At 47.9% G+C, this 23,752-nt stretch overlaps 1 protein-coding gene across 2 annotated transcripts in view; it reads right to left on the bottom strand.

Annotated features, from left to right (window-relative positions):
• Nucleotides 1-23,454, bottom strand: part of YPEL1 (yippee like 1) — a 44,907-nt gene extending 21,453 nt beyond the window's left edge. The window contains exons 1-2 of one of the 2 annotated variants that reach the window (XM_058281753.2): nt 23,366-23,454; nt 13,751-14,033 (exon numbers count right to left, since the gene is read on the bottom strand). In XM_058281753.2, coding sequence (XP_058137736.1) covers nt 13,751-13,867 — 117 coding nt within the window. In that variant the 5' untranslated portion in view covers nt 13,868-14,033; nt 23,366-23,454. The remainder of the gene's footprint in view (nt 1-13,750; nt 14,034-23,365) is intronic. The other variant, XM_058281754.2, reaches the window with a different exon arrangement.
• Between the last annotated feature and the right edge of the window lie 298 nt (nt 23,455-23,752).

Genomic DNA, 23,752 nt, shown 5'->3' with positions numbered 1-23,752 from the left:
TCAAAAATCTCCCAGCAAAGAAAAGTCCAGGACCAGATGGCTTCACAGGTAAATTCTACCAAACATTTCGAAAAGAATTAACACCAATCCTGTTTAAACTCTTCCAAAAAATTGAAGAGGGAAAATTACCCAACACATTTTATCATGCCAACATCATCCTAATACCAAATCCAGATAAACGTATTACAAGAAAATTACAGACCAATCTCTCTCATGAACATAGATGCAAAAATTCTCAACAAAATACTTGCAAATCGAATCCAAAAGTCTTATACATCACGACTATATCAGTCAGCCAAAGGACTGCTGATGCAAAATGCCAGAAATCTGCTGGGTGTTATAAAGGATATTTATTTGAGGTAGGAACTTACAGTTACCAGGCCAGAAAACATAAGTTACTTCCCTCACCAAAGTTTATATTTACATGTTGGAGCAAGATGGCTGCCGACGTCTGTGAGGGTTCAGGTTTCGTGGGTTCCTCTCTTCCCAGGTCTTGCTTCTCTCTGGGTTTTTTCCACAAGGTCAGCTATAGACTATCAAGTGAATGGCTCTCTGTCTCCTTGGGATTTCTGCTGTGTCTAAGGAGCGATCTCTATTCCTCTGTGTTCTTTTCCTGGCTCAGGTCCTCTTTTCCACGGCTTGCTTCTCTTTCCTGTGTGCTTACTTCCTAGGGCTCCAGCTCAAGACTCCAGCATCAAACCCCAAATCAAAACTCCAACATCAAAAACCCCCAACTCTGTCCTTTGCCATGCCTTTTATCTGTAAGTTCATACCCACTAAGGGGCAGGGACTCAACACCTTACTGACATGGCCCAATCAAAATCCTAATTATAATTTAATCATGCCCAGGTACAGACTAGTTTACAAACATAATCCAATATCTGTTTTTGGAATTCATAACTGTATCAAACTGCTATGATGATCAAATGGGATTTATTCCTGGTATGCAAGGCTGTTTTAACATAAGAAAATTAATCAGGGAAGCGGATGTGGCTCAACTGATAGAGCATCTGCCTACAACATGGGAGATCAAGGGTTCAGTACCCAGGACCTCCTGGCCTGTGTGGGGAGTTGGCCCACGTGCAGTGCTGCCACACGCAAGGAGTGCCACACCATGCGAGGACGCTCCCTGCGTAGGGGTGTCCCATACGTAAGGAGTGCACCCACAAGGAGAGCTACACCGTGCAAAAAAAGCGCAGCCCACCCAGGAGTGGTGCCACACATATGGAGAGAGGACGCAGCAAGATGATACAACAAAAAGAGACAGAGATTCCCAGCCACCTGACAAGAATGCCAGTGGTCACAGAACACACAGCAAATGGACAGAGAGCAGACAAGGGGGGTGGGAGTGGGAAGGGGAGAGAAATAAAAATAAATCTTTAAAAAAAACCAAACCAATCGACATAGTATGCCACATTAACAAATTGAAGGAAAACAAACACAGGATCATCTCAATCAATGCAGAAAAGGCACTGGGCAAAATCCAGCATCCTTTTTTGATAAAAATGCTTCAAAAGATAGGAATAGAAAGAAAATTCCTCAACATGATAAAAGGCATTGTTTTAGTCGGCCAAGGGGGTGCTGATGCAAAATGTGAAGAATTATTTGGGGTAAGATAGGAGTTTACAGATACCAGGCCATAAGCATAAGTTACTTTCCTCACCAAAGTCTATTTTCACATGTTGGAGCAAGATGGCTGCCAACATCTGCAAGGGTTCAGGCTTCTTGGGTTCCTCTGGGCTCAGCAACTCTGTTTTCTCCTCAAGGTCAGCTGTAGACTATCAGGTGAATGGCTCTGTCTCTCTCCCTGGGGTCTGCTGCGTCTAAGGCGCCGTCTTTATTCCTCTGTGTTCTTCTGGCTCAGGTCTTCTTTTCCCGGAGCTTGCTTCTCTTTCCTCTGTGTGCTGACTTCCTGGGGCTCCAGCATAAGACTACAACATCAAACTCCAACATCAGAAAAAACCCCAACTCAGTCCTTTGCCATGTATTTTATCTATGAGTCCCCACCCACCAAGGCATGGGGACTCAACACCCTAATGACATGGCCCAATCAAAGCCCTAATTATAACTTAGTCATGTTCAGGTAGAGACCAAATTACAAACATAATCCAATATCTATTTTTGGAATTCATAACTATATCAAACTGCTGCAGGCATATATGAAAAACCCACAGCCAACACCATATTCAGTGCAGAAAGGTTGAAAGCTTCCCTCTAAGATCAGTGAGACAAGGATGCCCACAGTTATCACTGTTATTCAATATTATACTAGAAGTTCTAGCTAGAGCAATTAGACAAGGAAAGAAAATTAAAGGCATCCAAATAGGGAAAGAGGAAGTAAAACTCACTGTTTGTGGATGACATGATCCTGTACTTAGAAAATTCTGAAGTATCCATGACAAAGCTACTTGAGCTAATAAATGAGTTCAGCAAAGTGGCAGGATTCAAGATCTACATGCAAAAATCAGTAAGGTTTTGGTACACTAGTACTGAACAATCTGAAGAGGAAATCAGAAGAAAAATTTCATTTTCAATAGCAACAAAAAGACTCAAATACCTAGGAATTAATTTAAACAAAGAAGTACAGGACCTATATGCAGAAAACTACAAAACAATGCTAAAAGAAAATTTAAAAGACCTATACAAATGGAAAGATATTCCATGTTCATGAATTGGAAGAAAAACTATCATGAAGATGTCAATCTTACTCAAACTGATTTATAGATTCAATGCAATACCAATCAAAATCCCAACAGCCTACTTTACAGAATTAGAAAAGGCAATTACCAAATTCATTCGGAAGGGAAAGTGCACCCAAATAGCCAAAAGCATTCTAAAAGCAAAAAAAGAGTGACATAGGAGGAATTTCCCTGCCTGACCTTGAAACATATTACCAAGCTACAGTGGACAAAACAGCATGTACTGGCATAAAGATAGACACATCGGTCAGTGGAACAGAATTGAGAACCCAGAAATAAGCCCTCACCTATACAGTCAACTGGTTTTTGACAAACCTACCAAGTCAATTTTTTTTTTAAAGATTTTTTTTTTAATTTCTCTCCCCTTCCGCCCCCCTCCCAGTTGTCTGCTCTCTGTGTCCATTTGCTGTGTGTTCTCCTGTGACCTCTTCTATCCTTATCAGCCACCAGGAATCTGTGTTTCTTTTTGTTGCGTCATCTTGCTGCATCAGCTCACCGTGTGCGGTGCCATTCTTGGGCAGGTTGCACTTTCTTTCACGCTAGGCAGCTCTCCTTATGGGTGAACTCCTTGCGCATGGGGCTCCCCTACGCGGGGGACACCCCTGTGTGGCATGGCACTCCTTGCGCGCATCAGCACTGCGTGTGGGCCAGCTCCACACAGGTCAAGGAGGCCCAGGGTTTGAACCACGGACCTCCCATGTGGTAGGCGGACGCCCTATCCATTGGGCCAAGTCTGCTTCCCCCAAGTCAATGTTAACGGGACAAAACAGTCTTTTCAACAAATGGTGCTGGGACAACTGGATATCGATAGCCAGAAGGATGAAGGAGAACCCCTATGTCACTCCCTATAACAAAATCAACTCAAAATGGATCAAAGACCTAAATACAAAAGCCAGGACCATAAAACCACTAGAAGAAAATGTAGGGAAACTTCTTCAATACCTTGTGGTAGGTGGAGGTTTCTTGGACCTTACACCTAAAGCACACACAACAAAAGAAACAATAGCTAAATGGGATCTTTTCAAAATTAACCACTTTTGCACCTCACAGGACTTTGTCAAAGGGTGAAAAGGCAGCCTACTCAGTGGGAGAAATTATTTGGAAATCACATGTCTGATAAGGGTTTAATATCATATCCAGGATATATAAGGAGATGTTACAACTCAACAATAAAAAGACAAATGGCCCAATTTAAAAATGGGCAAAAGACTTGAATAGACATTTGTCCAAGGAAGAAATACAAATGGCAGAAAAACGCATGAAGAAATGCTCAACATCGCTAATGATTAGGGAAATGCAAATCAAAACTACAATGAGATACCATTTCACACTATCAGAATGGCCACTATTAAAGCGACAGAAAACTACAAGTGCTGGAGAGGATGTGGAGAGATAGGAACACTTATTCACTGTTGGTGGGAATGCAGAATGGTACTGTCACTGTGGAGGACTGTTTGGCACTTTCTAAAGAAGTTGAATATAGATTTGCCATGTGACCCTGCAATACCACTACTGCGTATATACTCAGAAGAACTGAGAGCAGTGACACGAACAGACATCTGCATCCTGATGTTCATGGCGGCATTACTCACAATTGCCAAAAGTTGAAAACAACCCAGGTGTCTCTCAACAGATGGATGGATAAACAAACTGTGGTCTAGTCACACGATGGAATATTACGCAGCTGTAAGAAGAAATGAAGTCGTGAAACATATGAAAACATGGATGCACTTGCAGGACATTAAGTTGAGCCAAGCAAGGCAGTCACAAAAGGACAATTATATGATTGCGTTACTATGAACCAAATATATTGTGTAACATATTGTATGATTCAAAAATAAATTTATATGTATCTAGTACATTTAAATGAGAAATGTATGTTTTTATTCAAAAAAAAAAAAAAGGGAGGATGGGGATGGATGGGTAGATCAGGGTATATTAGGGGCAGGAAGATTCTCCTGTGTGATACTGCAGTGACAAACGCATGGCATTGTGTACTGTCAAGGCCCATAAACTGTACAGCATAAAGTGTAAACCATAATGTAAACCATAGACCTTGATTAGTAACAGTGCTTCGATATTGGAAACCACGCATCTGATAAGGGTATGAAATCCATGTAATATAAAGAGGTCATATGACTTAATAATAAAAAGTCAAGCAACCCAATCAAAAATGGGCAAAAGACTTGAATAGACCTTTCTCCCAAGAGGAAATGCAAATAGCCAAAAAGCACATGAAAAAATGCTCAAAATCAGTAGCTATTAGGGAAATGCAGATCAAAGCTACAAGATACCACCTCACGCCTTTTAGAATGGCCATTATTTAAAAAACAGAAAACTACAAGTGCTGGAGAAAATGTGGGGAAAAAGGAACACTCCTTCACTGTTGGCAGGGAATGTGGAATGGTGCAGCCCCTGTGGAGGACAGTATGGCAGTAACTCAAGAAGCTGAATATAGATCCAACAATCTTGTTACTAGTTATTCAGAAGAACTGAAAGCAAGGACACAAACTGACATTTGCACACTGATGTTTATAGCAATATTATTCACAACTGCTAAAATATGCAACCAGCCCAAGCATCATCAACCAACGAATGGGTAAACAAAATGTATATACACACAACGGAATACTATTCAGCCTTAAGAAGAAATGAAATTGGGATGCATATGACAACGTCGATGAATCTAGAGCATATTATGTTGAGTGAAATAAATCAGGCACATTAGTATGAACTAAATAAGAGTTAAACTCTATAGTATCAGTTATTAAGAAATAGAATGTGGGTAGAGAATGGGGGCTGATGCTTAATGTACATAGTACTGTTAATGAAGTTAATTGTAAAAGTGTGGAAATGAATAAAATTGAAAGTAACCACATCATAGTGAGTATAACTAACACTGCTGATTTATAAATGTGACTGTGGCTGAAAGGGGTAGGTAACCTAGGGACATAAATGTCAATTGAAAGGAACCTACAGAACAATCTAGGGAATGTATAACAACAGTGATTTCAGTGGTGGATAAAGATTGTGGTTAATAGTATAAATATAAAAATGCTCTTCTTTTACAAAGTGCTAAGAATATGGTGACACGTAGGAAAATTACAATTAATATAACTTATGGATGATATTTAACAGTAATATTGTAAAATTTTGCAGCAACGGCAAGAAGATATTTTAATATGAAGGGACAACAATAGGGGATATAAAGGGGCATGTGATTTTTCCCTTTTGGAGTAATGAAAAGTTGTAAAATTGATTGAGGTGATGACAGCACAACTCTGTGATGAAAATGAGAGCGACTGAGTGTACACTTTGAATGGACTGTACAAGGCATGGGACTGTACAACACAGGGAATCCAGTGGTAGAAGATGGGCTGTGGTTAACAGAACAAACATGAACATGTTCTCTCCTGATTAATATATAATACTAATATATGGTGTTAATAATTGTGTGGGTTGGGGAAAATACACCAAATGTATGCTATGGGATATAGTTAGTAGTAATATACATATATTTTTTATCCCCTCCCCTTGTGGCTTTTTGTGTGCTGTCTGCTCTCTGAGTCTATTCATTATGCATTCTTCTGTGTATTTTATTTTTATTTATTTCCGCCCCCTTGTGGCTTGTTTTGCTGTCTGCTCTCTGTGTCTGTTCGCTGCATGCTCTTCTGCGTTATTGCTTGTCTCCCTTTTTTTTGTTGCGTCACCTTGCTGAGTCAGCTCTCTGCGGCGCTTGCAGGCCGGGGGCTCTCTGCAGCATGCAGGTGAGCCTGCCTTCACAAGGAGGCCCTGGGATGCGAACCCAGGGCCTCCCATATGGTAGACAGGAGCCCAACTGATTGAGCCACAGCCGCTTCCCCAGAAGTAATATTTTGATGATGTTTTTTCATAGTATGTAGCAAATATTTTCACAACATTGCAAGGTGTTGGTGGTGGGGAGATGTATGGGAGCCTTGTATGACGATATGCATGTTTATTTTGTAAATTCACAAATTTTACAGAACACTTATTGTTTATGTATGTTCATGTATGAATGATAAAGGAGATGTGGCTCAAGCAGTTGGGTGCTCGCCTACCACATGGGAGGTCCTGGGTTTAGTTCCCGGTGTTTCCTAAGGATGAGCAAGGCAACACAGCACGGGACACAACAAGCAGGGCGCAGATATGGCTTAAGCAATTGGGCGTCTCCCTCCCACACAATTCAGTTCCTGGCACCTCCTAAAAGAGAACGAGCAGGAAGAGCACACACCAAGTGCAAAACAACGAGATGGGGGATAAATAAATACATAAATACAAACATACATACATAAATGTGTAAAAAAAGATGGGCAAAAGATTTAAGTAGATATTTCTCTTCTAACAAAGAAGATATACAAAAGGCCAAATAAAAAATACAGATGTTCAATATCATTAGCCAGTAGGAAAATAATCAAAAGCACAATGAGGTACTTCCTAACACCCCCTAGAATGGTTATTATAAAAAACTGGAAAATAACTGTTGGCAAGGATGCAGAGAGATAGGAACCTCAGTACACTGTTGCCAGGAATGGAAAATGTTACAGTACCCACGGAAAATAATTTGGCAGTTCCTTGAAAAATTAACCATAGAACTGAAGGAAGATGCCATAGTAGGAAGCCCCAGGAATCAGTCCCTTCAACAAAAAAAAACTATTAAACTGGCAAGAAGTATTTCAATCACCTATTTTGAAACTCTGGAGTCTAGTAGAGCACTGTGCAGCATCCAGGGAAGAAAGGAAGGAAAGGGCTGGTAAACTGCCATAAATATAGGTACTGATACCTTCTGTGCAGTGGCTACCGTCCCCCCACAGCATGACAGGAGGAGTGGGGGCTGCTGCCTGGGACCGGTGCAGCTTGCCAGTACTAGGATGGGCTGTAAAGACCTAGTCTTCAAAATCTCGGGGTGGGGTGTGGACTGATCCCTGACTGCGTCATGGCTGGCTCGGAGGTGGCCATTGTTCTAATCCTTTTAAATCAAAAGAGGCAGAAGAATCTTAAAGAGATAAAACCTATTATTATTTTTTAAGGTTTTGCACTTTCCTTTCCCTCATTGGGAAAGGAAAATAGTTTGGAAGTGTCACAATTTGATGGCTCCAGCCCTAATTAAAACAATCCAAAAAACCTCTCAGTCCCAGAGGACTTGGGAGAACAAGATTTCTAGAGTTATAACACCATAATAGTCAAAATGTCCAGTTCTCAACAGAAAATTAAAAAACATACACCTGGGAAGAGTGTAGAAAGAGTGGGGGGGGGGGGAGCAGGGGAATATGATTCATTCAAAGGAAAAAAGAATGTGCCAGAAACCATCCCTGAGGAAGCTCATACATTGGAACTACTAGTCAGATCTTAAATCAACTGTCTTAAATATGCCCAGTGGGCTAAAGGAATCCATAGACAAGGAACTATAGGAAATTAGGAAAACATCTGACCAAAATTAAGAAATAGAAATTATAAAAGGGAACCCAACAGAAATTCTGGAGCAGCAAAATAAAGTAACTGAAATGAAAAACTCATTAGATGGATTCAACAGCAAATCTGAACAAACAGAAGAAAGGATCAGTGAACTTGAAGACAAGACAATTGGAATTATCCATTGTGAGACGCACAAAGAAAAAAATCACGAAGAAAAATGAAGAGCCTGAGGGGCCTGTGGGACACCATCAAACGTACCAACATATACATCAGTGGAGTCCCAGAAGGACTGAGAGAAAGGGGGTAAAATATTTGAGAAAATAATGGCCCAACACTTTGGATAAATGTACAAGGCATGGGATTGTATAACACAGTGAACCACGTGGTGGAAGATGGACTGTGATTAACAGTACAAATATGAGAGTGTTCTCTCATGAGCTATAACAGACATACAACACTAATACATAGTGGTAATAATAGGGGTGTATGGAAAAATATACCAAGTGTACTCTATGGACCATAGTTAGTGGTAATAGTCTGATAATATTCTTTTATAATCTGCAAAAACAGTTCCACAATAATGTAAAGTGTCAGTGGATGGATGATGTATGGGAATTCTGCACATTGTGCATGACTGTTTTGTAAGCTCACAACTTCTCAAATAAGAAAAAAAAAATGGCCCACAATTTCCCAAATGTGATGAAAGACATGAAATACATGGCCAAGAAGCTCAATGAACTCCCTGGCAGGGTAGACGCTAAGCCACATTACAGCAAAGTTGTCAAAATCCAAGAACAAACGAGATTTTGAAAGCAGCAAAAAGAAAGCAATTTGACACACACAAGGGATCCCTAGTAAGAGGAACAGCAGAGGGATTTCTCATCAGAAATCATGGAGGCCAGAAGACAGTGGGATGACATATTTAAAGTCTTCAAAGAAAAAAAACCCAAAACTGTCAACTGCAAGAATTCTATATCCAGCAAAACTATCTTTTGAAAACGAAAGAAAATTAAGACACTTACAGATAAACAAAAGGTTAGAGAGTTCATACCAGGAGACCTGCCTCTACAGGAAATGCTAAAAGGATTCTTTCCAACTGAGGGAGCCGATGTGGCTCAAGCAATTAGGCACCTACCTCCCACATGGGAAGTCCCAGCTTCAGTTTCTGGTGCCTCCTAGAGAAAATGAGCAGATGCCACAAGCAGCAAGATGCCGCAACCAAGCAGATGCTGCAACTAAGCTGATGCTGCAACCAGCAGGGAGTAGAAGTGGCTCAGGCCCACACAGGAGGTCCCAGGTTCAGTTCCTGGTGCCTCCTGAAGCAGACAAGCAAACAATGAGCAGATAGACGAGGGAGCCATGAAGGGTGGGGGGTGGAATAAAGGAAATAAAGTGGAAAAAAAAAAAAGGGAAACTAGAAAGTAACTGAAATCATAAAAAGAGATAAAGAACATTGGTAAAGATGATTACATAGGTAAAGTAAATATAAAATCTTGTATTATTGTATTTTGGGCTTATAGTTCCTCCCCGCCCCAATATGACTTAACAGACAAATGTATCATATAATGTTCTAAATCTATGTCAATGGGCATATAATGCATAAACATACAATCTGAGATGATAACAATATAAGGGAGGATGGACAGAGTTATTTAGGATTAGAAAATTTTTTATACTGAAACTAAGTTGGTATTAGTGGAACTAGGTTGTTATTAGTTTAAAATGTTCACTGTAATTACAAAGGTAACCACAAATAAAATAACTAAAAAAATTAGAGGAAAGGAAAAAAGAAGAAAATCAATAAGGTATACTAGATAAAGAACCAAATAGGAAAAAAAAAAGCAGTAATGTAGTAACTGCAGTGGACTTTTAGATTTAATGCCAAAAGCAAAAGCAATAAAAGAAAAAATGGACTTCATCACAAATAGGGAGTGGGGCACATGGGAATCCAGTCACAGTTTTTATGTAACATTTATGTAGTCTAAGCATCTTTAAAAATTAATAATTTTTAAAAAGTATTTTTTAAAAATCTATGCAAAGGACATTACAAGGAAAGTGAAAAGACAACCTATAGAATCAGAGAAAATATTTGGAAACCATATATCTGAAAAAGGTTTAATATCCAGAACATAGAAAGAACTTCTATAACTCATCAAAAACAACCCAATTAAAATGGGTCAAGGATTTGAATAAACATTTCTCCAGTGAAGATATCTAGATGGCCAATAAGTATTTGAAAAGATCAACATCATTAGCTGTTTAAAAAATGCAGATTAAAACTACAACGTGGGAAGCAGATATGGCTCAAGCTGTTGGGCGCCCGTCTACTACATGGGAGGTCCTGGGTTCAGTTCCTGGTGCCTCCTAAAAAAGACATGCAAGACAGCTAGCTGACACAATGAGAAGACACAACAAGAAAACACAGTAAGAGACACAACAAGCAGGGAGGGAAAGTGGCTCAAGCAATTGGGTGCCTTCCTCCCATGGGAGGTCCTGGGTTCAGTTTCTGGTGCCTCCTAAAAAGAAGATGAGCAGACAGAGCGCACACAATGAACAGACACAGGGAGCAGGCAGCAAGAGCAAACAATGGGGGTGGGGAGAGAAATAAATGAAAAAAACATATCTTTTAAAAAAAGAAAAAAACTACAATGAACTACCACTTCACACCCCAGTAGGATAGTTATTATTACAGCAAACAAAACACTGAAAAGTGCTGGCGAGAATGTGGAGAAATAGGAGCCCTCCTTCATTATTGGTGGAACACAAAATGGTGCAACCCCTGTGGAAAACAGTTTGGCGGTTCCTCAGAAAGTTAAGCATGGGGAGTGGGTGCAGCTCAAAGGTTAAGCATGTACAATAAAAGTGAAAAAGCAAGTTAAATATAGAATTACCATATGACATGACCCGGCAATTCCACCCCTAGGTATACATCCGAAAGAAATGAAAGGAGGGACTCAGACTAATATTGTACACCAATGTTCATCACAGCATTACTCACAATAATCAAGAGGGGGAAGCAACCCAAGTGTCCATCAGAAAGTGAATGGATGTAGAAACTGTGGTCTATGCATTCGATGGACTATTATTCAGCAGTAACAAGAGGTGAAGTGTTGGGACATGCTACATCAGGGATGAACCTTGAAGATGTCATGCTGAGTGAACAAAATAAGCCTGGTATGCAGCAAGATGATGCAACAAGAGACACAGGGGAGAGGAAATGAGAGGGCATAGCGGAGCAGGGAGCTGAGGTGGCGCAAGAGAGTAATCGCCTCTCTGCCGCTCCGCAGAGTCCCGGGATTGGTTCCTGGAGCTGCCTAATGAGAACACAAGCAGACAAAGAAGATCACACAGCGAATGGACAGAGAGAGCAGACAATGGGGGGGAATTGGGCGGGAGGGGGGAATAAATTTTAAAAATATGTATAATAAAAAAATCTTAAAAAAAAAAAATAAACCAGACACAGAAGGACAACTATTTTATGATTTGCTTACATGAAAGAGGATAAGCAAATTCATAAAGACCAAAAGCAGAACAGTGGTTTACCTGGTGGGGGGTGGGGGAATGGGAGTCTCTGTAAACAAGTAGGAGTTCTGGGTTGGAATGAAGCAAATGGTCTGGAAGCAAATAGTAGTAATAGTAAAAGCTACACAGTATTGTCAATGTACTTAACGCTAATGAATTGTTCGCTTAAAACAGCTTAACTGATTTTTATGTCATGTATGCTTTATGACAATTAAATGTAAACAAATGAATGATTAAAGATTAGAAACTCAAGAGTTAAACACAGAAGTACCATATGACCCAGCCATCTCACGTCTAGATAGATAGCCAAAAGAACTACAAGCAGGGCCTCAAACAGATATTTGGACACCAAAGGGTTCATTGTAGCGTTATTCCCAACAGCCAAAAGGTGGAAGCAACCCAAATGCCCACCAACAGACGAACACATAAACAAAATGTGCTCTAACCGAGCAATGGAGTGTTACTCAGCCTTAAAAAAGTCACTTACGCAGATGAACCTGGAAGACAATCATATTGAGTGAAATAAATCAGACACAAAAAGGACAGAAACTGCATGATTCCACTTACGTGAGACAGTTAACTAAGAAACGGGGTGCAGGGGAGGGGGAGGGGGAGTTAGTCCAGAGGGGCACAGGGTTCTGTCTGGGGTTATGACAACCTTCTGGTAACAGGAGGTGGTGAATGTGATGAATCCCACTGCATGGTATGCCTGGGAGCAGCTGAGATGGGCAAGTCTCAGTAGCATGCATGCTTCTAGAATTAAAAAATAAATAAAAGCACTAAAGAGACACTGACAATGAAATTCAATAACACAGGATCCTGGACCAGATCTATTAATGGAGAAGAGTCCAGATGAACATTACTGGGATATATGGGAAAAAAAAAAAAAAGGGAATATAGAGCAAAACCTTTCTATCAGCGTTCAGTTTCTTGAACTTGATCACTGCACTTCAGGTGGTTACATAAGGGATATCCTGTCCTGAGGAAATGTACATGGCAGGACTGACTGCAAGGACTATGAGGGGTACAATTTAAATTTTAGAAAATAAACCAGCTGATGGATAGGTGGATAGAATGATACGGCAAATGGGGCAAAATGTTAAAAATTGGTTGAGCCGCATGTCTGGGGGTAGGCAGGGTGTACTGAATTCTCTGATTGAGGTTTATAATATTCTTGTTAACTGACCTGTAAGTTTGAGAGTATTTAAAAATTAAAAGTTAATTTTTTTTCCTCTTATTCCCTTATGTGTTAAAACTTCCACAGCTATCCTGGACCGACTTTGTTCCTTTGATATTCTCTGCTTTTACACTAATTTTACTGCCCTGACAGATAATGGGCTCTTCTTGCTGTCATTTCCAAGGTCCCACCATCTGGCCCTGCACTGTCACTGGGACACACGTCCCTGCTGCTCTGGTCCAACCTGTATCTCCCCTCCCCTCTCAGGTGGGGGCAGGTTCTCTCTCCCTCAGAGGGTGCCTCCGTGCCCCCGTCCGCCTTCCGGTCACTTCCCACGCTGCCCACGCCCTCCAGCCTCACCTGCCGTGCCCATCTCTAAACCCTGGGCCTCTCTCCTGTCCTGTGCTGGTCCCTGTGGCCCCTGAGCCCTGTCCCAAAGACGAACCCCTTGAGCTCCAGACACCACAGCGAGCTTCGAAAGCACAAGCGCTGCCTCCGAGGGACAGTCCCCTGGCCTTTCTGTGCTCTTGGGGCTCAGAGCACCTGCACCCCCTGAAATTGTGACAGGCCTTACAGCAATTCTGCCAAAAGCAAACCCACCACTACCCTTTCTTAAAAGTGAATCGACAGAGTTTACTTTCCTCGATATCTTATGCTTTGTTTCCCTTTGGGACTATTTTATCACTAATATTTTTAACCAGGGAAATACTGTGAAAAAAAAAATGACAAAAACCCACCCACTTGTGCAATGATCACGGCCAAGACTGTGGCGTAGCCACACCTGATCATGCACCAAACTGTCACCAACGGTTCCCAGATGGCTCTAGACTTTCAGGACACAGCAAAAGCAGGGTCCCAAATCACGTGAAAGGTGAAATGTTCGCCTGCTGCGTAGAAACGCGCGGCCACCGGCACTTGCCTTGGAGATCAGCTCATCGTGGTTGGCCAGGTGCGCCCTGCAGTGGATGCAGCTGTAGGTGCGGTGACAGTGGGGCAGGTAGGCTTGGAACGTCTTGGACTTGGTCATCTTTACCATCTCTGCCGGGCGCTCCTCACTCGGCTCGGGGCTGGCGCTGGAAGAACCGCGGCTCAGCTGGACCCTCGGACAAGGGAGGCACTGGAAGACGCAGGCCAGAGCCGCTGCTGTCCAGGGGGCGTGGGGCGCCGTCCACACCGCGGGGAGGGGGGAGAAACGTCACAGCCTGTCGGGGCAGAGAGACAGCAGGGCCTTGTGGAGGGCAGGTCCCTCGAGGGCCCTGCCGCGGGGTCACGTGTTTAAAGAAGGGGGCGGTGAGGAATAGAGGCTGAAGATCAAGTTCTTTACTATGGATTTTATATTAAAAGAATATTAATATAGAATCACTGTCTACACCTTCTGAATTGAACTGGACGTAGCAAGTGGGCCACTTCGCATTGGATCAGGTACATCTGGCACCACGTGTGGCCTCAGGAGCATCAGGAGGTTCCCTTCTGCCCCCGGCCCCACCGCCCGATGACAGGCCTCAACCATCACCCCCAGATCATGTAAAGTGACTCAGCACCATGACATTTACCAATTCGAGGGGCAGATTCGACATTAAGAAATGACATCTCACTTAAAAAAGCACAAACTCCAAGTGGCTGATGCCACGTTTTCCCAGGTGACAGCAGCTTCTGCTCACCCTTGGGACAGTTCTGGGGGGGAGAGGGGGAAGGTCGGGCACGTGAGGATTTTCTTCCAGGGCCAACCGAATGGGACTGTCCCCAGCCCAAGACCCCTCCCCCTGCCCGCTCCCCTCCTGCCAACCTTCTCCAAAGCGGCAGGGCTTCACCCCGCCTGCTGCGCCAACCCGGTGCCAAGCCGGCCACCCCCCAGCACATCGCAGGCGGCTGGCCCCACCTGACGGGCGCCCCCACCGGGGAGCTCCAAGGCTCCCCCTCCCTAGCCGGGGTCCTTCCCTGGGGCCCCGTCCTTCCGGCTCCCTCCGCCAGCCCCACCAGGGCTCGCCTCTGCCGCCCACGGTCCCCTTGGCACAGTTCGTCTTGCATGAGGGGTCAACTTCTTAAATTTCAGAATTAAAAGTTTTGAATCGGCAGAAAATACCGTCTGTAATCCTGTGACTGGTACAGCACGAAACGCCTGCGGGCCGAGTACAGGCACTCGCCTCCTTCCGCGCCCTCGCCCGGCGCCCTCGCCCGGTGCCCGCCCCGGGGCGCCGCCTGGCTCCCCGCCCCCCCTCGCCGCTCGCCTGCGGGGTCGCGCACACGGGCCTGCGCCCCTGGGCCACCCCGTGCGCCCCTTTGCTCTCGTCCGCCGGTTCCCGCGCCGACGTGCCCCAGTGTGTCGCTGCGGGTGGGGCGGTTCCGGGAGGGTTGTAAACGCGTCGCTGGTCACATCGTATCTCCTGGCGCGGGGCAGCGCTCCGCCGGGTGGTCCTCGGAGCTGAAGGCAAGGCCGCGCTCTGGCCTTGGGGGAGGGCGGCAGCCGCAGGCGGGAGCACAAGCACCGATCGTCTTCGCACTTGCCCACTCGAGATGCCGAGTGTTTCCACCTTCGCCAGCTGGAGGGGGCGGGCAGAACCTCGCAGGGCTCACAGGTGCTTCGCTCCACGACTCACCCGGCCAAGCGCCTTCCACACGCGAGATGGTCACGGTTCTTCTTCGGCCCTTTTCAAATGTTTTTCCCCTTTTCTCTTGGGTTGCTGATGCTTTCCTATTGATTTGTGGGAGTATAGGTATATTCTGAAAACTAAAGCACACATAGGCAGAGTCTACTGTGTGCCTCAGAACTGATCCCACCTCCAGGAAGAAACAGAAAGGCAGGTCTGGCCTGGATTCACAGCCCAAGTCTAACCCGTCAGACGGCAACCAGATCTCTCAAGTGGTGGCACCAGGCACCTGGCAGAAGCCCCCACAAGCTGCGAGTCCAGTTTGGAGGAACGTGTCCTCACCTTCAGATCTGAAAAAGTCCCTCAAGTAATTTTTCAAGGGCAATGAGCAACACAGTCAGAAATAGCACACGAGGGAACAAGGCACCATGAGCAAGCAGAGGTGAGTAGCAGGAACAGACCCACAAAGACTCAACACTTTCACTGGCAGATACAGACTCTATAACTCCTCTGCTTACTAAGTCTAAGGAAATAAACAAGCCTGAAAATACCAGCAGGGAACAACAAACTACAAAAAGTGATCTTGCAGATTTAGGGAAAAACCAACAGAACTTGAATAAACAGCATTAAACTCAATGGGTTTAACAGCAAAAGAGAACTGTTGAACTGGAAGCTAGATCAGAATAAGTTACTCTGAATAAAGCAGAGAGAGAAAAATAGAAAATATCGGTATTAAACTAAGAGACCCAAAGGAGTTGGGAAGATATTTATGTGGGTGTATAGGAGGAGAAGCAAGAGCTGATGACTGAGGATTTTCCAGAATTGCTGAAAGACACCAATCCACAGACTTAAGAGACCCAATAATCCAAGCAGGATAAGTGAATATAAAGCCACACGTAGACACATCCTAATGAAAGTGCAGCATACAAAAAAAGGGGGGAGAGGGGTAGTTGTTGTAGCTCAGTGGCTGAGTGCCTCCTTCCCATGTACGAGGCTCCAGGTTCAATCCCTGGTACCTCCTAAAAAAATAGTCTCAAAGGTATCTAGAAGGGGGGGGGGGGGAAGAGTACCTTCTCTATAGAACAACTTTCTTGTAAAAAAATGGAACCCAAAAGGCATAGAGAAAGTTATCTTGAAGGTTCTAAAAGATAACTTCTATCCCAGAAGTCTGTAGCCAATGAAAATATCATTCAAGAATTAGGGCTTATCCACTAAGATGGCTATTATCAAAACAACAAAAAGGAGATCACAGGTGTTGGCAAGATGTGGAGAAATCGGAACTTTCCTACACTGCTAGTGGAAATGTAAGATGGTGCAGCCGCTGTGGAAAACAGTGTCAGCTCTTCAAAAAGTTAAACATAGAACAACCATGACTTGGCAGCTCCATTCCTAGGTATATTCCCCAAAGAATGGAATGCACGGACTGGAAGAGATACTCACACACCAAAGTGCACAGCAGTATTATTCACAAAGCCAAAAGGTGGAAGCAACCCAAGTGTCCATCAACAGATGAATGGATAAAAAAAATGTGGTGAGACCATATGATGGAATATTAGTCAGCATGAAAAGCACTGATACCTGCTACAACATGGATGAACTCTGAAGACATTACATTAAATGAGAGAAGCCAGACGCAAAGGCCACCTTGTGTATGATTGCACTTACATGTAACACTTAGAAAAGGCAAATACAGAGAGCCAGAAAGTAGATTACAGGTGACCAGGGACAGGGAGGGGAGAATGGAGAATTACTCCCTAACAGCAGTGGGTGCAGAGTTTCTGTTTGGGGTGATGGCAGTTCTACTCGTGGCTGGTGGTGATGGTGGCACAGTGCTGTGGATGTCACTGACGGCACTGAACTGTGCGCACGAAAAGTGAACGTGCGGGCAGCGGAGGTAGCTCAGTGGCTGAGTGCCTGCTTTCCACATATGAAGTCCTGGGTTCAATCCCCGGAACCTCCTAAAAAAATAAATAAATAACTTAAGTTTCTGACCCAAAATAAAATCAAGTTAAAAAAAAAAAAAAGTGAACATGGGAAACTCTAGGATATGTATGTGTTACCATAACCCCCAAAAAAGGAAAACAGAGGACGCTGTGAGGCAGGTCCAGGTCTGTATGTTGCAGTCACCGCACTTCTGACAATGCTGAGAAATCAAACCTGTGTGTTCTGTGTCTGCTTGCACCCTCGGAGACACGGGAAACAGCGTCTTTTTTTGTTGTTGTTGCATCATCTTGCTGCGTCAGCTCTCCATGTGTGCGGCGCCATTCCTGGGCAGGCTGACTTTTTTCACATGGGTGGCCCTTCTTACGGGGCACACTCCTTGCGCGTGGGGCTCCCCTACAGGGGGGACACCCCTGCATGGCAGGGCACTCCTTGTGCGCATCAGCACTGCGCATGGGCCAGCTCCACATGGGTCAAGGAGGCCTGGGGTTTGAACCGTGGACCTCCCATGTGGTAGGCGGACGCACTATCCATTGGGCCATGTCTGCTTCCCTCTTTCTTTATTTTTGAGGTACTGGGGCTGGGATTAAATCCAGGACCTTGTGTGTGGGAAGCCGGCACTCATCCACTGAGCCACATTGGCCCCCAAGCAGGTGGTCTAATGGCGTCTGTGTCCCCCGTCCCCCCCGGGTGGCCCGAGCTGCAAGCGTCCATGTCCCCTGTGAGACGGGGCCAGCACCACATGCCTGGCCCCTCAGGTGATCAAAAATTCAAACTTAAGTCCTAGTCAAGTTTCACCCCCTAATTCAAGTCAAGGAAGTGGAGCCCAGAAGTACCCATTCCCCAAAAACGGGGCTGCCAGCAGCTGGTGGTGAGGCCCTGAGGTGACACTGAGACGACCGCTCTCGCAGGGGAGGGCGCGAGGGGTGGCTGGGCAGAACCAGGGACGGCTTTTGCAGGGAGGGACGGAGGTGCTGCGTCCTGAGGACCGCTAGACGGCGACTGGGGCCGGGTGGCAGGGCCGCCCAAGGCAAGCGGCAGGCGCGAGGCAAGCTGCTCCCAAGCCTGCGTCCGGGCGCCGGGGACGCGAGGGCCGGGAGCTGGGGGCCCTCAGGAGGGAGGGTCGGCCAGGCCATGGGGCCGACACCCACACGGCCGTGCCCGGGCGGCCCCGGGTCTCCCGCGCGGGCAGAGGGGTCTGCGGCTTCAGCCCCTGCCCGGTCAGCCCAGGCCCCGTGCCCTCTCACATTGGCGTCAGAAGGACAGAGTCAGACAAGGACTGGTGCGCCCGGGGCGACTGAGGCGCTGAGGGCCGGGTGGGCAGTTTCAGGGGAGCAGCAGGGGGGGAGTCACGGCGCCAGCGCGAGGAAGCGGATCTGCAGGCGGGCGGCGCGGGCGTGGGCCTGGCCCCACCCGGGAGGGAAGTGGCGGCCCCTGTGCCAACCCCGGGACAGGAGCGAGCAGACGGCCTCGCGCCCTGGCCACCGCCCACCCCACAGCGTGCTGTCCTGGGCCGACCCCACGCCCACCCACAGGCCCCCTGCCACTGGCCTGGCCTCTTCTGCCGCTTGCTGGCAAGGCACCGTCCTGGGGATTAAAAAGATGAAAAGCCACGGGAAAGGCCACCAGCCCCACCCTCCACCAACAGAAGGATGAGCAATGGATAAAGCCGTCGGGTGACAAAAAAGGAAGCTCAACAGCTCCTGAGCAAACCACGAGCCGCCGCCACCACCATCCTAGGCAGTTTCCTGTATGAAAACCTGATAAGTCAACAGAGATGTGGGTCTCAGCAGCCCCCTTGTACAGATGGGGAGACTGAGGCTCAGCAGAGTCAACGAACCTGCCCAGGTTGCCAAGCCAGTAAGGAGCCAGGAGGCGGTGGAGCTGGGACTCGAAGCCGGAGAGTTTGCGCCTGGACTCCAAGGTCAATGGGAAGAGACAGTCAACTTTGCCCATAAATGCAAACGAAAGTCACACTGATACCTTTTTTCCACCTTGCGGATTGGCAAAGATTTTTTTTATATTTGACAGTGCCACCGGAGAGGGCTCTCCGTGACGTCACGACAGCACCCAGGTGCTTGAGGTGCAGTCCCCGGGCTGAGTGGGGCTCCATCTCTTTGGCTTTGAGCTGCTCCTTGGGTCTAGTCCTGCGGGGGCATTTTTTTGTTTTTGTTTTTAGGAGGTACAGGGATTGAACCCAGGGCCCCGGACATGGGAAGCAGGTGCTCAACCACTGAGCTACACCCGCTCCCCTGGGGCGCCTCTTTTCAGGCTGCTATGCCCCGCTGATTGAGAGCACACACAGCCTCCAGCCTCCAGAACCTTTCTCAGCCTCTTGGCGTCTGTCCCTCTTTTGTCCTCGCTCTCTCACATGGGAGGGTCAAAATAGCAGCTGTCTTCCTCTGTGTTTCTGCTTCCAGTTTATGTAAGACCCGAGCAGGAGGGCCGAGACCCACCCTGAGTCACACCTCACTGACCTAGTCCAATCAACAGCCCCAAGGCGATCTAACCAAGTGGTCTAATCTAACGAACCCTTACTCTAATGCAATCAAAGGGCCCCACGCCCACAGGAACAGATTGGTTCAAGAACATGATCTTTTCTGGGATTCACACAAAAAAATTCAAACTGTCACAGGGCCCATTCCCACATGGGCAAAGTGAGCGGGGTAAATGTTTTGTTACAATGTTGCTTATAATAACACAAGATTGGAAACTATCTCCAGTGTATCCAAAAAAGAGACCAGGCTTCAAAGTACCCATACCCACTAAATGCGCCAGAAACACCCCGTCGCGGGGCCTCCGGCTGGGGACAAGGTGACTCCCTTCTCACCGTTTACTTTTTGGTGCCTTTTGAGCATCATACTAAGTGTTGCACTGACTGCACATCCATACAATAATGCGTGCAAACAGGCGTGGAAAGGTCTGGAAGGACTGACACCAAAGGGCAATGGCCTGGGTGCGCTCTGCCTTTTGGCAGGGTCAGCTTCCCCTGCCCATGCGCGTCGACTTCCGGCCTACTTGAATTACAGGATGAAAAGCTTTCTCCGGATTTCAGCCAGCACAGCCTTAGTGGACCCAAGGCCAAACTGGGAGAGCCAAGAACCACCCTTCACTTGGGCCAGCTGGAGGGCGGCCCGGAGGTGAAGCCCCCTCAGTCTTCTCTGGACGCCGTGAGGACCCCGGGCATCCCCCACCCATCCTGCCTCTTGGAGGTGCCCAAAGGGGCTAGCTCCCCCATCACCAGGGTGCGTGGCCCAGACCCTGCTGCCTGCCCTCTCTCCTGTCCCCCCCGTCCCCACCAGGCTACTGAGTACAGTTTGTACTGAGCCCTTCTCAAGAACCTTGGATAGCTTCCTTTTGGTTTCTGACAACTGGTAACAAAGTCTCCCCAGCACTGGGGCACATCCTGGTAGACAAGAGATTGAACTTGTTATTGACAAAAAGAAGGGGAAAGACATGGGGCCGACAAACTCTCTGCCCTTTTCAGTCCAAAAGGGTGGGTACTTAGAAGACTGGATTCAGATGAGAGAAGAGGGGCTTGCAGGTTTAATCACGTATTAATAAACAAAATTCAAGCCCTCAGTCAAAGCCCTGAGTGAGGGCAGGGAAGGTAAAAACCAGCGACTCAACGAGGAATCAGAAGGGAAGGTGGTGGCTTCCTTCTGGGAGCCTATGCTGGGCAGACAAGACAGACAGGGGACGGTTCCCATGAGACACGGCGCCAGGACAAAGCTGACAGCGGGTCTGACTCGCTTTGACTGCCTCCCCAGGGTTTGACCCAAAACGTGCCACGCCTCTGCTGGCAGTGGGACCTGAACCTAGGCAACCCAAGCGCTGGCCCCTTCTCTGTAAGATGGGGGGAAAGAGGGATTCGCGGGGCCGTCCAGAGACGCAAACAGGATGACGAGGGAGGAAATCCTTGGTCAAACTTGACGGATCTCACGCGGGCTCGCAGGGGCTTCCCCATAGCAGCCCCGGGATGTTCCTACAGAACAGCAGAGCGCTACCGAGATTGGTCCGAAGCCGGCCCACGGGTCCTGGTCCCAGGCTTGCGATTTCTAGAAGGTTCTACCGCACAATGTCAGGAGGCAGCTCTTCAATCCCTTCCTTGGCTGGGGATGGAAGTGAATACACCAGGATTTCCCTTTCAGTGTTGCCAGCTGACGGATTTCAGCTGCCTCTTATCACAGGGGAACGTGGCTCCAGCAGAGCTGATTTCACCCCCTTGACTTCTGCCCCGAATCCATCTCCAGATCCTTAGCCCTCCATGACGTGGCCCGCCAGAACTTCCCCAACCTCCACACAAATCCCTTGTTAAAATACCCACTCCCTGGAGGCTTTGCTGATGGCCAGATCTTTTCTTTTTAATTTATAAAACCAAATGAATCTCTAAAGAAGAGTGCCAGAGAATGGCTTGAAAGCAGGAAACCTTATGCCTCCTATTTTAAATCATTTTCCATTTCTCAGTCTTTCGGGGAATGGCGCGGCAGCCCCCTTGCCATCTCTGCCCCCGTCCCTCCTGGGGTCTTCTCCCAGGGTGCTATGGACTTGGTGAGGCCGAGCAGGGACTAAAGGCCAGGCATTAGAGGGACACAACATAAAGAGAGAGCTCTGCAAACGCTACCACTCTGAACATGGAAATACTTAACATCGGGAGTTTAGTTAAAAGAACACACCCATGTCGGTTTTTCAGTTTTGGCAGATGTGCCAAGGCAATGAGGGATGTTAACAATGGGGAAACTTGGCTAGGGTGAGGGGTATAAGGGACTTTTTTGTATAATCTCTGCAACTTTTGTGTAAATCTAAAGTTATTCCAAAATAAGTTTATTTTTAAAAAAACACACACACAAAAAGCCAGGGGAGCAGATATAGTGCAAGTGGTTGAGTGCCTGCTTCCCATATACAGGGACCCAGGTTCCATCCCCAGTACCTTCCAAAAACAAACAAACGAAAAGACCAACTCTCATTGGGGAGCAGGTGTAGCTCAGTGGCTGAGTGCCTGCTTCCCACGTACAAGGTCCTGGGTTCAATCTCTGTTACCTCCTAAAAAAAAAAAAAAAAATACTGAAAGATTATTGCTCAGATCACTTGATAATTATTTTTTTAAGTGCCAATATGGACAAACCCTGTGTTTTACGCTGTGATAAGAAAGGATTTTGCCCCAGTCCCAGCCCCCTGGGGTTCTCCCACCTAATAGAGAGACCCGCAAGCAGACACGCTAACCCTGTGGGTGCAAGGGGGTAAGCCTGGAGTCTAGCAACTCCTCAGGTTTCGTGTTCCTCAAACAAGCCAACCCTGCCCCTCAGGAGCCACAGGTGTGCGGTCTTAAGACCCAGTGACACCAGGTTCGAGCACAACGCCTGGCGAAGAGCAGGTGATGAACAAACGCGGGGTACAGGGACCCGAGCCGAGCTCGGAGGGCGTCCAGGAGACGAGAGAGGGGGCGGCCTGCTCTGGAGAAACGTCTGGAAAAGGTCCCCCGAGGAGGGAAAGGCCAGTCCTTCACCTGGCAGGTGGGGAGAGCGGTTTCTGGCAAAGGCCAGAGCGGATGGAGGTGGCTGGGTTGGCGCCGGAAAGAGGAAGAAGTCGCGCAGATGAGCGGGACCCCTGGGCGCGGGGAGACGCCCGCTTTCTGGGCGCTCGGGAGCGCCGCGGCGGCTTGCAGCTCTCCTCCCGCCCCAGGAGCCCCATTTGGACGGGCCGGGAAGGCGGCGGGACGGGGCGGGTCCCGGGCCCCAGGTGGGGCCGCAGGTGCCGCGGAGGCGCGGGCGCGCGCCCGGCCCAGGGCGCCCCGCGCCGGGGACCCCCTCCCCGCTTTGTCCTCGCCGCCCCCCTCCCCGGGCCGGTTTTTTTTTTTTTCCAAGAGGCCAAGAGACCTGCCCCCGCGGGGCGGCGGGCCCCGCCTGCAGACCCGGGCAGGCCCCGGGCCGGGGGCGGGAGAGGCGGGGACCCCGCGCCCGCGGCCGCGACCCCCGCCCGGCAGGTGCGGCGCCGCCCCTACTCACGCCGCGCCCGCTCGCCCGGCGCGCCGCGCCCCTGCGCCCGCTCCTCCGCGCAGCTCCCGGCGCCCGGCCCGCCCGGGACGCGCTCGGCCGTTGGCGCCTCGCTGGGCGCGCGCCTCGGCCCGGCCCCGCCGCCGGCCTTTGTTTTGGAGCCGCGGCCCGGCCCCGCCGCCGTTAACGGCCCCGGCGCGCGCCCGGCCAATCAGCGCGCGCCCCGCCCCGCCGCGCGCGCCCGCCGCCCCCGCGCGCGCCCGCCGCCCCCGCGCGCCCCCGCGCGCTCCGGGGAGGGGGCGCGGGCCGGGGGCGCACGTGCCGGGCGGCGCGCCGCGCTCCCATTGGCCCGCCGCCCCGCCCGGGCGCGCGCGCGGGGGGGGGGCCGGCACCGGGGGC

Source organism: Dasypus novemcinctus, chromosome 19 (assembly GCF_030445035.2).
Source record: "Dasypus novemcinctus isolate mDasNov1 chromosome 19, mDasNov1.1.hap2, whole genome shotgun sequence".
In the NCBI taxonomy this organism is placed as follows: domain Eukaryota; kingdom Metazoa; phylum Chordata; class Mammalia; order Cingulata; family Dasypodidae; genus Dasypus; species Dasypus novemcinctus.
This window is presented reverse-complemented; position numbering and strand designations above follow the sequence as displayed.